The following is a 17,648-nucleotide window of genomic DNA, read 5'->3' on the forward strand; positions in this document are numbered from 1 at the left end:
GATTAAGAGCAAGGTGTTTTTTCTCACATGAAAGTCCTGGGTGACACCACTCACTACACAATGCAGGAGAGAAACAAGCTCCCATCTAGTTGGTTTTCAGGGCAGCATAGTAAATGTCAGGCTGAATCATGAACAGGGTCACTGCCACTAGAACAATAATTGCAAAAGAGTATAGACCTTAACTCACTCTATAGATTAGGGAGTTCAGCATCAGAGTATTTCCAACCATGACAATTTGAATTAGTTCTCTGGTAATCATTTACTAATATCTGAAATAAAAAAGCCAACTGGAAATTTACCTTTAATGTGAATCATCTGGCAACATCTCTGGAGAACTACAACTCTGAGAAAAAGAAAATCAAGTGATTTGGAGACTACTATTAATTTGCAAGCAAGAGAATCAGAAAAAATGGGCTGAAGCAGGTGGCCACACACTGCTCTCCCTGTGTGGTGCCTTTAATATGTGACTGATACCTTCCTTGTCTGTGCCTATGAAATCTCATTAAGATTGGCTATAGGTGGCAGGGCGCAGTGGCTCACGCCTGTAATCCCAGCACTTTGGAGGCCGAGGTGGGTGGACCACTTGAGGTCAGGAGTTTGAGACCAGCCTGGCCAACATGGTGAAACTCTGTCTCTAAAATTAGCCGGACGTGATGGTGGTTGCCTGTAATCCCAGCTACTTGGGAGGCTGAGGCAGGAGAATTGCTTAAACCCAGGAGGCAGAGGTTGCAGTGAGCCAAGATTGTGCCACTGCACTCCAGTCTGGGTGACAGAGCAACACTCCGTCTAAAAGATAAAAAAATTTTAAAAAAAGATTGGCTATAGATGAACTGTATCAGATCTAAATACATCTAGATTTAATTGTCCATTCACAAGTAGCTCTTCTCAACTCAGAAATCAATTATCTCAGAGGTCCTTTCCCTACTCTTTTTCTGTGTTTCAAAGGAATTGGGATAACTGAATGCATATTAACAGAATGTGTCTCTTCATGTCTCTGACAGGAACTGGAACAAATGAAAGCTTTGCCACATTGCTTGCATTCACATGGTTTCTCTCCGGTGTGTGTCCTTCCATGATTTTGAAGGCTCTTGGCAGATGTGAAGGCTTTCCCACAATTCTTACATTCATATGGCTTCTCTCCAGTGTGCATCCTTCCATGTATAAGCAAGGAAGAGAAATTACTAAATGCTTTTATACACTCCTTACATTTAGCGTTTCTCTGTAGTGTGTCTTTTTATGCATTCAAAGCTCCATGGAAGATATGAAAAATCCTTTCCCACATTGTTTATTCATAGGGCTTTTCGCCAGCGTGTGTCCTTTCATGTCCATGAAGGGAATGAGAAAAACTGAATACCTTCCCACATTCCTTGCATTTATAAGGCTTCTCCCTAGTGTAGTTTCTTTTTATGATTTAGAAAGGAACCGCAACTATAGAATGATTTCCCACATTCCTTACATTCATAAGGCTTTTTTCCAATATGAGTTAGTTCATGTATTCGAAGGCCACTCCAATAACCATAGACTTTACCACACTGTTTACATTCATAGGGTTTCTCCCCAGTGTGAGTCCTTCCATGTATTCGGAGGCTTGAGGCACATCTGAAAGCTTTCCTACATTGCTTACACTCATAGGGCTTCTCTCCAGTGTGAGTCATTTCATGATATCGAATGGAACTGGGCAAATTAAAGCCTTTGCCACACTGCTTACACTCATAGCGTTTCGCTCCAGTGTGACTCAATTGATGATATTGAAAAGAAATGTGAGAAATATAGGCTTTCCCACATTGCTTACACTCATGGGGCTTCTTTCCAGTGTGACTCCTTTGATGATGTTGAAAGGCATTGAAATAAATGAAGGCTTTCCCACATTGCTTGCATTTATAGCATTTCTCTCTAGTGTGAGATTTTTCATGTGTTTGAAATGAATTGGGAGAATGAAAGACTTTCCCACATATCTTACATTTATGGGATCTCTCCAGTATTCATGTGTCTGGAAAAGCTTCTAAGATGAGAAAATCCTTTCCCACATTGTTTATGTTCGTAGCATTTTTCACCTATATGTGTCCTTTCATGTCTCTGAAGGGAACTGGAAAAACCAAATACCTTCCCACATTCCTTACATTCATAAGGCTTCCCTTTTCTGTGACTCCCTTCATGTTTTTGAAAGGATGTAGGATTATCAAATGCTTTCCCACATTCCTTGCATTCATATATCTTCACTCTAGTGTGGACCCTTTTATGATTTAGAAAGAAATTGGAACTATAGAATGATTTCCCATGGTCCTTAAATTCATAAGGCTTTTTTCCAATACGAGTTAGTTCATGCATTCGAAGGCCACTCCAGTAACGATAGACTTTATCATACTGTTTACATTCATAGGGTTTCTCCCCAGTGTGAGTCCTTCCATGTGTTCGTAGGTGTGAGGCAGATCTGAAAGCTCTCCCACATTGCTTACATTCATAGGGTTTCTCTCCAGTGTGAGTCATTTCATGATATCGAATGGAACTGGGCAAACTGAAGCCTTTGCCACATTGCTTACACTTATAGCATTTTGCTCCAGTGTGACTCAATTCATGATATTGAAAAGCAGTGGAAGAAATATAGGCTTTCCCACATTGCTTACACTCATAGGGGTTCTCTCCAGTGTGGCTCCTTTGATGACGTTGAAAGGCATTGAAATAAATGAAGGGCTTTCCACATTGCTTGCATTTATAGCGTTTTTCTCTAGTGTGAGATATTTCACATGTTTGAAATGAACTAGGAGAATGAAAGACTTTTCCATGTATCTTACGTTTATGAAGTATCTCTCCAGCGTGTATCTTCATGTGTCTAAGACAGCTTCTACGAAAAAATCCTTTCCCACGTTGTTTACATTCATAGAGTTTTTCAGTGTGTGTCCTTTCATGTCTCCGAAGGGAACTGGAAAAACTGAATACCTTCCCACATTCCTTACATTCATAAGGCTTCCCTTTTCTGTGACTCCCTTCATGTTTTTGAAAGGATATGGGATTACCAAATGCTTTCCCACATTCCTTGCATTTATAAGGCTTCTCCCTAGTGTGGATCCTTTTATGATTTAGAAAGGAACCAGAACTATAGTATGATTTCCCACATTCCTTACATTCATAAGGCTTTTTTCCAATATGAGTTAGTTCATGTACCCGAAGGCCGCTCCAATAACGATAGACTTTACCACACTGTTTACATTCATACAGTTTCTCCCCAGTGTGAGTCCTTCCATGTATTTGGAGGCTTGAGGCACATCTGAAAGCTTTCTCACATTGCTTACATTCATAGGGTTTCTCTCCAGTGTGAGTCATTTCATGATATTGAATGGAATTGGGCAAATTGAAGCCTTTGCCACGCTGCTTACACTCATAGCGTTTCGCTCCAGTGTGAGTCAACTGATGATATCGAAAAGAAGTGTAAGAAATATAGGCTTTCCCACATTGTTTACATGCATAGGGTTTCTCTTTAGTGTAAGTCCTCTGATGGTTTCGAAAGGCACAGAAACTAATAAAGGCCTTCCCACATTTCTTACATCCATAAAACTTCCTGCCAGCATGAGGCATTTTATGTCTATGATAGAAACCAGAAAAACGGTATGTCTTCCCAGAACGCTTACAGGCATACTTCCCTCCTCTGTGCATTCCTTCATGTATTTGAAAGGAAGATAAGTTATTAAATGCTTTTTCACATTTCTTATATTTGTAAAGTGTCTCTACGCTGTGAGTCCTTGCATGCATTTGAAGTTCTGAGGCGCATCCAAAGGGTTTTCCAGATTGTTTACATTCATAGGGGTTCCCTCCAGAGTGAGCTCTTTTATGTCTATGAAAAGAAATGGAAAAACTAAAGGCCTTCCCAGAATCCTTACATTCATAGGGTTTTTCTCCAGTGTGTGCAACTACATGTCTGCGAAAGTAGGGGAGACAGCTGAAGGCTTTCTTACAGTATGTACATTTATATGGCTTCTGTCCATATTCCTGATACTCATATGGCTTGTGTCCAGTGTCAGCTCTGGTGTGCTTATTAAGGGATAAATGACCCATGCTGACCTCACACACATTCCTTTCACATGATTCTACTCCAGTTTTCTTCTTCAGCATGTCATCCAGAACCTGGGTCAAAATTTCTCCATGCTGATGACCTTCATTTTCAAAGAGTCTCTCTTCCATAAGACCTCTGTGAAAAATGAAAAGCACATTTAATGGGTTTATCAGTGATTTTATATTCATTCACAAGTCTTACACTTGCATTTTTAACATTATCCAGCAAAGTGTAGGCTTTCTACTCTGTCTGAATTGTTTGAACATGAATGGACCACATGGTCTACAAGATGGCCCAGCCATATCTATTATCAAAAGATATTGATATGGGGCTTAATACTATTTCCATGTAAACTACTGTACACATACAAAAACTCTTTGTCTTTTAATTTTGTTTCTGAGTGAGAATCTTGCCCTGTTGCCCAGGCTACAGTCTAATGATGTCATCATGGCTCAGTGCAGCCTCAGACTCCTGGGCTCATGCAATCCTCTGGTCTGAACCTCCCAAAGGGCTGATTATAGGCATAAGCCATGGTGTCCAGCCTATGTCACAAATAAATGCATGTTTTTAGAGAAAATATTCTATGAATAAATACAATGGAACTCAGCTTTTTTGTTTGTTCCCTTCAACATTTCCTCCCATTCTAAAATTTTCTAGAGACACTGCTTTGTCTCGTGAGTGCAGATTACCTTAGGTTGCTCCTGGGATTTTTGTACTCATTTTCAATGTTCTGGTCTTTCCATATGTTCCCTAAAATACAGGCACAGATACACAGGCCTGAATTAGTATAAAATTTGAAATAATTATTTGATTCTATGTTCGTGATACACTACAACCATGCCTCATTTATTCATCAAAGTATTGCCTGTCCATATTCCAAATTACTCAACAGCACTGATGAATGAGAAACACCTCTCTAATTCACTGAGGGAGTAATGTTGTCACCCTTACCTATAGAGGCCAGGTTCCTCAAGGTTTCTTGCATCACTTCTCGGTAGAGATTCTTTTCGGAAGGATCCAGCAAAGCCCACTCTTCTGGGGTGAAGTTCACAGCCACATCCTCAAAGGCCACGGAGTCCTAAAACATCCCATATGTGTAGAGAAGGATGGGTGAGACTGATAGCACTGGGCGTCTATACCCTATTCCTAAGAAGTTCTCATGATGCTGTGGACTCCAAAGATTTCATGACTTGGTCATCAGACCTCTTACTCTCTGCCTATGCTCACTGTCTTCCATAAAGCAATTCTGATGCTACAGTTTAACCATGGGGTAAAGCAACAGCAGAATAGGAAAATGTATGAGTTTCCGGTGAATCCACATAGAAAGATGTGCTGTCGGCCGGGCGCGGTGGCTCAAGCCTGTAATCCCAGCACTTTGGGAGGCCGAGGCAGGCGGATCACGAGGTCAGGAGATCGAGACCATCCTGGCTAACACGGTGAAACCCCGTCTCTACTAAAAAAATACAAAAAATTAGCCGGGCGTGGTGGCGGGCGCCTGTAGTCCCAGCTACTCGGGAGGCTGAGGCAGGAGAATGGCATGAACCCAGGAGGCAGAGCTTGCAGTGAGCCAAGATCGCGCCACTGCACTCCAGCCTGGGTGACAGAGCGAGACTCCGTCTCAAAAAAAAAAAAAAAAGAAAGATGTACTGTCTGGGCTGCCCCTAATGTCTGTTTGTAGTATGGATCTGTAGTAGCTGCTGTAACAAAGTCCTGTGAATTCGCATGCAGAAAAAAGTTAACATGAGGAGTCTTGAGGCTGGGTATCCTTGAAAATGTCTGTTCCCAAGTTTAAACTTCGATGGTATCTAGAAAGTAGATTTCATTCTAAATACCAGCAACAGAAACAAACAAAAAACTGGATTTTGCGAGGGGCCCATCAATCTAACTAATAAGGCAGTTATAAATAACTAAAAAAAAACAAAAACAAAAACAAAAAAACCAAACTCATGAGAAGAAACAATTCTGGGAATCTCTGCTTGGGTAGTAAAGCCTAAATTGTAACTGAATTGCTCAAAGCTGAATGTCAACAAGATTGAGAGGTAAAAACCCCAGGGTGCCAAATCGTGACAAAAAGGCAAATATTTATGAAACATAAAAACGTTTGTGTGAACAGCCGTGGTGGTTCATGCCTGTAATCCCAGCACTATCACAGGCTGAGGTGAGCAAATCACTTGAAGCCAGGAGTTTGAGACCAGCCTGGGCAACATGGTGAAACCCCTCTACTAAAAATAAGAAAATTAGCTGGGTGTGGTGGAACGTACCTGTAACACCAGCTACTTGGGAGGCTGAGGCACGAGAATCACTTGAACCCAGGAGGTGGAGGTTGCAGTGAGCTGAGATCGTGCCACTGTACTCTAGCATGGAGACAGAGCGAGACTCTGTCTGAAAACAAAAACAAAACAAACTTTTGTTTATGAGAGGACACCATTCACAGAGGGAAAAGGCAACCCATGTGCTCTGTCCCAAGGATTATAAATGGCTCAGCCCTTCTGGAAAATAGTATGATCGTGCCTTTAAAAATAACAAAATTATGGCCAGGAACAGTGGCTCATGTCTGTAATCCCAGCACTTTGGGAGGCCAAGGAGGGCAGATCACCTGAGGTCAGGGGTTTGGGACCAGCCTGGCAAAAATGGCAAAACCCCATCTCTACTAAAAGTACAAAAATTAGCTGGGTGTGGTGGCACACATCTGTAATCCCAGCTACTTGGGAGGCTGAGGCAGGAGAATTGCTAGAATCTGGGAGGCAGAGGTTGCAGTGAGCCAAGATTGCGCCACTGCACTCCATCCAGCCTGGGCGACAGACTGAGACTCAGTCTCAAAAAAAAAAAAAAAAAAACAAACAAAATTACCATATCTTCCAATGGCTGACTTGTAGGTCTATTTATACTGAATTTAAAAAAAAAAAAAGAAAACCAGATCATGGAGACATATTTGAAAACCACTGTTAACAATAGCCAAGAGCTGGATCCATCCACATGTCCACTGATGGTTGTATGCATAACAAAAATGTGGTAGGCATCTACATACAATGAAATATTATTTAATCTTAGAAAATAACACCCTGTCCCATGCTTCATACATGAAAATTCACGATGCTATAGAAATTACACAATGGTAGTCACAAAAAAAAACAGATTGTAATTCATCTTAGATAAGTTACACAGAGTTGTCTAAGTAAACTGTACCCTTAAAATTGCTTAAGCTAATAAAATGTAATTTTATTTTATAGTAATTAAAAAAATAAATTCACTTTGGCAGGCCGAGGCAGGTGGATCACGAGGTCAGGAGATCAAGACCAGCCTGGTTAACACAGTGGAAAACCCTGGTCTCTTACTAAAAAATAAACAAAAAACTTAAGCTGCAGGAGAATGTCAGCTCGGAGGACCGTCTGGGGTGGGCACACACCCGTAGTTCCAGCTACTCGGGAGTCTGAGGCAGGATAATTGCTTGAACCTGGGAGGTGGAGGTTGCAGTGAGCCGAGATCAGGCCACTGCACTCTAGCCTGGCGACAGAGTGAGACTCCATTTCAAAAAAATAATAAATAAATTACTGTCCCAAGTATAAAACTACTTGGTCAAAACACGGGCAATGGGCCGGGTGCAGTGGCTCACAGCTTAATCCCAGCTCTTTGGGAGGCCGAGGCGGGCAGATCACTTGAGGTCAGTAGTTCGAGACCAGCCTGGCAACATGGTGAAACCTCGTCTACACTAAAAACACAAAAATTAGCTGGGGGTGGTGGTAGACACCCATAATCCCAGCCCCTTGGGAGGCAGAGGTTGCAGTGAGCCAAGATCATGCCATTGTGCTCCAGCCGAGGCAAGAGAGCAAGACTCTGTCTCAAAAAAAAAGATAAGCAATGTATTCCAATAACATTTCTCCAAGATAAGTCCAAATAACCACAACACACATAAAAAGGTGCTTAACATCAGGAATTATTAGGTGTACTTATTTTTTTTTTTTTTGAGTCAGTCTTGCTCTGTCACCCAGGCTGGAGTGCAATGGCACAATCTTGGCTCACTGCAACCTCCGCCTCCCAGGTTCAAGCAATTCTCCTGTCTCAGCCTACCGAGTAGCTGGGATTATAGGTGCCCACCACCATGCCTGGCTAATTTTTGTGGGTTTTTTTTGTTTTGTTTTATTGAAATGGAGTTTCGCTCTTGTTGCCCAGGCTGGAGTGCAATGGCACGATCTCAGCTCACTGCAAGTGCTGCCTCCCAAGTTCACACCCATTCTCCTGCCTCAGCCTCACAAGTAGCTGGGACTACAGTCACCTGCCACCACGCCCAGCTAATTTTTTTTGTATTTTTAGTAGTGATGGGGTTTCACCATGTTAGTCAGGATGGTCTCGATCTCCTGACCTCATGATCCACCTGCCTCGGCCTCCCAAAGTGCTGGAATTACAGGCGTGGGCCAATGGACCTGGCCAACATAGTAAAATTTTAAATAGAGTCATATATGGCTCTGTGGGAAAATAAAAAACAATTAAAATACTGCAGCACTTTCAAATATGTCAGGGTGGATCCATAATTGAAGATGTCCTTTAGAGAGGGAAAGCGGGTATTTTGGAATATAGCGAGGGAACCAAATATTTAGGGATTGTCATTCCTAAAAAGAGCCAGCTGCGGGAGTCTTATGGACTTATTCCTTCCTTGACCAAACGTGAGTCAGGCTGCTTAGGCCCTCTTCTTGACCCGTTTTGTCCTTCTCCTGCAGAGCCCAGTTACATCAAAAATCCTTCTAAGGGAGTTCAGGGAGAATCCCCCCAAAACTTGATATTCAATCAAGTTCCATTTCCTCAACCCATGATAATTCATCAAATTTCTCTTCCTTGTTTTGAGACAGAGTCTCACTCTGTCACCCGGGTGGGGGGTGTAGTGGCATCAGCTCAGCTCACTGCAACTTCCACTTTCCAGGCTCAAATGATCCTCCTACCTCAGCCTCATGAGTAGCTGGGACCAAAGGCATGCACCACCACCCCCAGGTAATTTTTCGTATTTTTGGTAGACATGGGGTTTACCGTGTTCTTGAGGCCAGTCTTGAACTCCTGAGCTCCCGCCTCAGCCTCCCAAAGTGCTGGGATTACAGGTACAAGCCACTGCACTCGGCCCCTTTTCTTTTTTTAAAGTGTACAGCACACGGTATTCCCAGTATTACTCTCATACAAGTAATAACCAGACCCAATCCTGGTAGGAACTGAGATCAAAAAAGATCAGGTGCATTCAGGCTGGCATGGTCATATGCTTTACAAAGTTTTGCTAGTGTGATGTCCTTTGAAACACAAAAAAGTTTAAAATTTCAATGCAGTCTCAATTACATACTTTTTCTTTGTTCCTAGTGCTTGTACTGTCACAACATAGAATCTCTCCTAAATCCATGATCATGAATATTTTTGAATGGCACACTGTAGCATCAAGAGGGTAAGATTATCCTTTGTTCCCGTGGGAGGATGAGAAAGGGGTATTTGAATAATTCTGCAGGCTGACATAGAAACGAAACCCACTATACACTGGAGACTAAAACTATATAAATTTATATACTATAATGTCATATTACATTAAGTTGTTTACTATAATGCCATTTATATATAACAGCTATATACCACATTACAAGTTATAATGTTTACCAGTTATCTATAATTATATACTATATATACTTTATGTGTGCACATATAGAAATGTGTATATATATGCATATTATAATGCTAGACTATAATACTATACATGAATATCTCTTTAAATGTTAACACACAAAGCCGCAGCAATATAATTGCAAAGAGAATCCACCCATATATGACAACATCTGTACCCCATGACAAAGTGGGATTTAATTCACGGAAGCAACATTGCTTACATTTCAAAAATCAACTTATGCAATACACAATAGTTACAGAATCAACATCAAAAACCACAATCTAAACACATGCAAAAAAAAAGTGACAAACCTCAACACTCCTTCAAAATAGAAATAATCAAGAATACAAGGGAACTTCTACAACCTACTATAAAATATGTATAAAGGCTGGGCACAGTGTCTCATGCCTGTAATCCCAGCACTTTGGGAGGCCGAGGCAAGTGGATCACCTGAGGTCAAGAGTTTGAGACCAGCCTGACCAACATGGTGAAACCCCATCTCTACTAAAAATACATAATTAGCTGGGCGTGGTGTCGCATTCCTGTAATCCCAGCTACTTGGGAGGCTGAGGCAGGAGAACTGCTTGAACCCAGGAGGCAGAGGTTGCAGTGAGCAAAGATGGCGCCACTGCAGTCCAGCATGGGCAACAAGAGTGAAACTTCATCTCAAATAAATAAATAAATAAATAAAATATGTATAAAAATGCATAGTTAGCATCATATTAGGATGATCCACTGACAGTTAACAACTCAATATAACTAAGCAAACCTATAAACTAATTATTTTCTCCATAAACATTTGTTCCCAAAACAGAGACTTGCAAGACTGGTCACATGAGGGTTTAGCTGTCTCTTACTTTTAATGAGTACAATTGACCTATCTGTGAAGAGGCAGAAATACTTAAATATGATGAGAAGACTCTACGGAACTTAATTAGTCCATATATCCAATAATTAACCTAACTTAACAGGTATTAACATTGTATCCAATGAACTAAAAATTTTAGTTGATGTGACCTCAGAGCAAAATATAACCTCAAAATGATTTTGACTAAGACGTACTAGTCAAAGTAAACTAATCCTTCTTAACAATAAGTTTATAATTAACCTTCTCCTACTTATTCCCACCATTCTCACTATAGCAATCTTAACATTTGTTGAATGAATAGTTTAGGTTACATACAACTCTGTAAGGGACCTAACATCATAGGTTCATATGGATTATTCCAACCTTTTGCCAAAGCAATAAAGCTGCTCATTAAAGAACCACTACAGGCTGGGCATGGTGGCTCACGCCTGTAATCCTGGCACTTTGGGAGGCTGAGGCGGGCAGATCATCTGAAGTAAGGAGTTTGAGACCACCCTGAACAACATGGAGAAACCCTGTCTCTACTAAAAATACAAAAAATACAAAATTAGCCAGGCGTGGTGGCACATGCCTGTAATCCCAGCTACTGGGAAGACTGGGCAGGAGAATTGCTTTGTAAAAAGTAAAGTAGAGGTTCCTCTTCAAAGACTTTCCTCCCCATCTAATTAAATTATAACTTCTCTTAAAAACAAAATTTATTCAAAAACCTATACTAACATTCTTAAATATATACTAGCCATAATAAAAAAAATCAATATACTTTATGTTGGGAGCAGGCCCCCCAAAATCTGGCCATAAACAGGCCCCATGACAAAGTGGGATTTAATTCATGGAAGCAACATTGCTTACATTTCAAAAATCAACTTATGCAATACACAATAGTTACAGAATCAACATCAAAAACCACAATCTAAACACATGCAAAAAAAAAAAGTGACAAACCTCAACACTCCTTCAAAATAGAAATAATCAAGAATACAAGGGAACTTCTACAACCTACTATAAAATCTCTGCAGCACTGTAACATGTTCATAATGGCCCTAACGCCCATGCTGGAAGGTTGTGGGTTTACTGGAATGAGGGCAAGGAACACCTGGCCCGCCTAGGGTGGAAAATCGCTTAAAGGCACTCTTAAGCCACAAACAATAGCATGAGCAATCTGTGCCTTAAGGACACGTTCCTGCTGCAGTTAACTAGCCCAACCTATTCTTTTAATTGGGCCCATCCCTTTGTTTCCCATAAGGGATACTTTTAGTTAATTTAATATCTATAGAAACAATGCTAATGACTGGTTTGCTGTTAATAAATATGTGGGTAAATCTCTGATTGGGGATCTCAGCTCTGAAGGCTGTGAGACCCTGATTTCCCACTTCACACCTCTATATTTCGGTGTGTGTGGTGACTTTAATTCCTCTAGCGCCGTTGGGTTAGGGACTCCCCGACCGAGCTGGTCTTGGCAAATTTATATTCTTAACTCTCACAATTTAGCCTAAATAGTTGCCCTGGCATGCTTATACTGGTCCAAGCAAACATAAGTCATAGCCTGTTCCTCTTCCTTAAACGTGTTTTTCCTTTCTCAACATTCCACAAATTACTTCTTCCTTCCTTTATTCTCCTCTGCCTTTGCCTCTTTTAAAAAGTTTTAAGTTATGGCGGGGCACAGTGGCTCATGCCTGTCATCCCAGCACTTTGGGAGGCCGAGGCGGGCAAATCACGAGGTCAGGAGATTGAGACCACCCTGGCTAACATGGTGAAACCCTGTCTCTACTAAAAATACAAAAATTAGCTGGGCGTGGTGGCGGGCGCCTGTAGTCCCAGCTACTCGGGAGGCTGTGGCAGGAGAATGGCTTGAACCTGGGAGGCGGAGCTTGCAGTGAGCTGAGATTGTGCCACTGCACTCCAGCGTGGGTGACAGAGCGAGACTCCGCCTCAAAAAAAAAAAAGTTCTAAGTTACTAGCCAATCAGAATACAAAATATGAGGTCCCATTTCACCAATGTAAACCGAACACAGCAGTAAAGTGGACAAGTCAGGTTATAAATAACCCTACCTCCTTTGTTCAGTACACTCTCGTAACAAAACTGCTAACAAACATACCCTTTCTGCAGAAAGTATTAAAATGGCCTTGCTAAAAAAATTAATGTTCAAATGCTATTTCTTTACAGCACCGGGAAACAAGCATCTCAAACAGCTTGAACCTGGGAGGCAGAAGTTGTGGTGAGCCCAGATTGCACCATTGCACTCCAGCCTGGGCAACAAGAGTGAAACTCCATCTCAAAAAAAAAAAAAAAAAAAAAAAAAGAAAAAGAAGAACCACTACAACCACTAACGCGATCCATCCATCCTCCTTTATACCATCACATCTACCTCGCCCTGACCCTAGCATATGAATCCCTCTCCCTAACCCTCATTTCTTAATATAAATACAGGAGTGTTATTTATTCTAGCCACATCAAGTTTAGCCATCTACTACATTTTATGATCAGGATGAACATCCAATTCAAAAATGCACTAATTGGCACACTCCAAACAGTAGCCCAGACAATCCCATAAGAAGTTGCCTTATGCTGGGCACGGTGGCTCATGCCTGTAATCTCAGCACTTTGGGGGGCCTGGGCGGGGGCGGGGATGACCTGAGATCAGGAGTTAGAGACCAGTCTAACCAACATGGTGAAACCCCGTCTCTACTAAAAATATAAAAAATTAGCTGGGCGTGGTGACACATGCCTGTAATCCCAACTACTCAGGAGGCTGAGGCACGAGAATCGCTTGAACCTGGGAGGCGGATGTTGCAGTGAGCCGAGATTGCGCCATTGCACTCCAGTCCAGGAGACACTGTGAGACTCTGTGTCAAAAAAAAAAAAAAAAAAAAAAAGTTGCCTTAGCCATTACTCTCCTATCAGTTTTCTTTTCTTTTCTTTTTTAGACAGAGTCTCACTCTGTCGCCCAGGCTGGAGTACAGTGGCACTATCTCCGCTCACTGCGAGCTCCACCTCCCAAGTTCATGCCATTCTCCTGCCTCAGCCTCCCGAGTAGCTGGGACTACAGGCGCCCACCACCATGCCCGGCTAATTTTTTGTATTTTTAGTAGAGATGGGGTTTCACCGTGTTAGCAAGGATGGTCTCGATCTCCTGACCTCATGATCCGCCTGCCTCAGCCTCCCAAAGTGCTGAGATTACAGGTGTGAGCCACTGCGCCCAGTCTAGTTTTCTTGATAAGTGGGTCATTTGCTGTATCAACTCTTATCACACAAGAATTTGGATAATTTTATCATCACAACCCCTGGCCAAAGTAGGATTCATTTCAATGCTAGTAGAAACTAATGAGCCCCATTCCACTTAAAAGAAGGCAAATCAGAACTAGTCTTGGCCTTCAACGTCTACTATCCCCATTTTTCATTTCAGAATACAGTAATATTAATATAATAAATGCCCTAACTACTATTATTTTACTAGGAGCATTACATGATATATTCACATGAAATATACACAATTTTGTGACTAAAACACTTCTATTAACAATTTTAGGCCAGGCGCGGTGGCTCACGCCTGTAATCCCAGCACTTTGGGAGGCCAAAGCGAGTGGATCACTTGATGCCAGGAGTTCGAGACCAACCTGGGCGACATGGTGAAGCCCCGTCTCTACTAAAAATACAAAACTTAGCTGGGCGTCATGGCGCCTGCCTGTAATTCCAGCTGCTGGAGAGGCCGAGGTATGAGAATTGCTTGAACCCGGGAGGTGGAGGTTGCACTGAGTCGAGATCATACCACTGCACTCCAGCCTGGGCAACACAGCAAGACTATCTCAAAAAAAAAAAACCGGGCCAGGCACGGTGGCTCACGCCTGTAATCCCAGCACTTTGGGAGGCCAAAGCGGGCAGATCACGAGATCAGGAGATCGAGACCATCCTGGCTAACACGACAAAACCCCATCTCTACTAAAAATACAAAAAATTAGCCGGGTGTGGTGGCGGGCACCTGCAGTCCCAGCTACATGGGAGGCTGAGGCAGGAGAATGGCATGAACCCGGGAGGCAGAACATGCAGTGAGCCAAGATCACACCACTGCACTCCAGCCTGGGTGACAGAGCAAGACGCTGACTCAAAAAAAAAAAAAAAAAGCAATTTTATTCTTATGAATTCAGGTTTCAGGTATCATACCCATGATTTTGGTATGATCAACTTATGCATCTTCTTTTTTTTCCTTACTTTTAAACTGGTTTTACATACAAATAATGAACAGATGTTTTCCCCTAAATTCTACTTTCCAAAAACAAAAGCTTTTTTTAAAAAAAAACCACATAATAGATTTTAAAAGGCAATGAGATCCCTCTGCTTCTAGATCATTGCTAGTCTAGAAAAATAAAGTTGTTCTACCAGGAATCACAAGTTCTGAGTATTCTCCAAAGTGAAAATTCTAGACAGCAGTGCCATTCCAGGCAAAGATTATTCAGTTCTCATCCTCAATATCCACAACTACCTATCAGAACAATTAAACAGGTCAAAACAGTCCAGCATAATGAGGCTTCATCAAACAATGCCATTATGCTCTTCTAAGATGCAAATAAACCAAAACAGGAAATACTAAAATCAAAATAATATTTGACACTGTCATACAAATTGTTAGTTCCTTGTTGTATTCCCCTTCTATAACTTTAAGTGAATATTTTACTCCAAGTAATATTTTATACATCACTAGCTATGAATTTTTGCCATCAGTTATTATACAAATGCTGCCATGTGCCATTATCCAAATGGCATAACCATTTAAATCCACAATTCACTTCTATAGTTATAAGCAGAATTTTCATGATTTTTACATAACTACATCCATCAGTGAAAATTTAACACTGAGATGCAATCTAATATCCGTAATATCTGATGTCTTGTAGATAGTAATGTAGGAAAAACATATTTTAATCACTTTTCATTTAAGTGACCTTATGTAAAAAATAAACTAAGAATTTAGCAGTTCTAATTCTCCAAGGGGCTTTTTCAAATGTACATAAAGAAATGGTTACAGAGATTTTTAAGAAGCATCTTCCATGTCCACATCCTGTTGTAAATGCTGTACCATTTTCTCTTCCAACTGCTTCTCTTTGCCTGCAAAAGGGGCTAGGATAAGATGGATGTTTTGCTTGACTTCTTTCATATCCTGAACTTTCTGTAGCTCTTTATTTTTCTTCAATCCGTTCATTACAAATTTAGCTTGCCATTTCTGTTTGATCTCTTCAACTCTCTTCATTGCATCAATAGCTTTATTCCATACCTCTTGCTGGTATTTGATAGTTCATTTCTATGTTTTTCAAATTCAAATGAATTGTGCACTGTAAGCTCTTTACTAGATGCTTTCTGGAATGCTTTCATCCACCTAACCTTGTGAGGATTGCACTTCTTTTTAAAGTTTTTATGACATTTAGATTTACAAAATCTGAACACCTTGCAATTGTTGCAGAAGAAGATCATGCCATGGCCAGGGTAGATGGGCCCCAAACAGAAATAACACTTCTCGATACGCATGTTGAACCTGCGTGGGTCCCCACCGACCAAATGCCCAACTTAAGCATCTTCTGTGAAAAAACTGTTTACCCCAGACATGAGTCCTGTGCGTATATCTCAATGCCCATCCTAATATCTAGTATCCCACCACAAACATAAAAAATATGTATGATAGAATGGTTACTTTAATAGAATAAATTATAGAGGTTTAAACCCTCTTATTACTAGAACTGTAGGAACTGAACCCACTTCTGAGAATTCCAGATTCTCCGTGGTACCTAGGACACCATATCCTACAGTAGGGTAAGCTAAATAAGCTACCCAGCCCATACCTTGAAAATGTCGGTTTATATCCTTCCTATTCGAATTCATCCCCTACATCTCCTCACTATTCTCTTTATACTATTTTCACAGAGACCCTAATTACAATAATGGACTTACATTGGCTCCTAATCTGAATTAGGTTAGAAATATGCTAGCCATTGTCCCCATTCTAACTGAAAAAGTGCCTGCTCCACAGAAGCCACCACCAAAGTATTTCCTTACATAAGCAACTGCATCTCTAATCCTAGTAGATCCTAGTAGCTATCATCAACAATATGATATACTCGGCAGAGGACATGAACAGACACTTCTCAAAAGAAGACATTTATGCAGCCAGAAAACACATGAAGAAATGCTCATCATCACTGGCCATCAGAGAAATGCAAATCAAAACCACAGTGAGATACCATCTCACACCAGTTAGAATGGCCATCATTAAAAAATCAGGAAACAACAGGTGCTGGAGAGGATGTGGAGAAATAGGAACACTTTTACACTGTTGGTGGGACTGTAAACTAGTTCAACCATTGTGGAAGTCAGTGTGGCGATTCCTCAGGGATCTCGAACTAGAAATACCATTTGACCCAGCCATCCCATTACTGGGTATATACCCAAAGGACTATAAATCATGCTGCTATAAAGACACATGCACACGTATGTTTATTGCGGCACTATTCACAATAGCAAAGAGTTGGAACCAACCCAAATGTCCAACAACGATAGACTGGATTAAGAAAATGTGGCACATATACACCATGGAATACTATGCAGCCATAAAAAATGATGAGTTCGTGTCCTTTGTAGGGACATGGATGAAACTGGAAAACATCATTCTCAGTAAACTATCGCAAGGACAAAAAACCAAACACCGCATGTTCTCTCTCATAGGTGGGAATTGAACAATGAGAACTCATGGACACAGGAAGGGGAACATCACACTCCGGGGACTGTTGTGGGGTGGGGGGAGGGGGGAGGGACAGCATTAGGAGATACACCTAATGCTAAATGACAAGTTAATGGGTGCAGGAAATCAACATGGCACATGGATACATATGTAACAAACCTGCACATTGTGCACATGTACCCTAAAACCCTAAAGTATAATAAAAAAAAAAAAAAAAAAAAAAAAAAAAAAAAAAAAAAAAAAAAAAAAAAAAAAAAAAAAAACAATATGATATACTCCAGACAATGAACAATCACAAAAGCCCTAAACCAAACAGCATCCCATATAATTATCATAGCACTGGTGATAAAATTAGGACTATCCCCCTTTCACTTC

At 41.1% G+C, this 17,648-nt stretch overlaps 1 protein-coding gene and 1 pseudogene across 1 annotated transcript in view; both read right to left on the bottom strand.

Moving 5' to 3' along the window:
- ZNF788P overlaps positions 1–17,648 on the bottom strand; it is a 22,622-nt gene continuing 4,974 nt past the window's right edge. Inside the window, exons 2-4 of the mRNA XM_004089309.3 lie at positions 5,000–5,126; positions 2,104–4,183; positions 1–1,354 (exon numbers count right to left, since the gene is read on the bottom strand). Of these exons, the coding sequence (XP_004089357.2) occupies positions 1,286–1,354; positions 2,104–4,176 (2,142 nt within the window). The 5' untranslated portion in view covers positions 4,177–4,183; positions 5,000–5,126 and the 3' untranslated portion in view covers positions 1–1,285. The remainder of the gene's footprint in view (positions 1,355–2,103; positions 4,184–4,999; positions 5,127–17,648) is intronic.
- Positions 15,576–16,066, bottom strand: LOC101178017 (annotated as a pseudogene).

This window comes from Nomascus leucogenys, chromosome 10 (genome assembly GCF_006542625.1).
Source record: "Nomascus leucogenys isolate Asia chromosome 10, Asia_NLE_v1, whole genome shotgun sequence".
Taxonomy (NCBI): Eukaryota; Metazoa; Chordata; class Mammalia; order Primates; family Hylobatidae; genus Nomascus; species Nomascus leucogenys.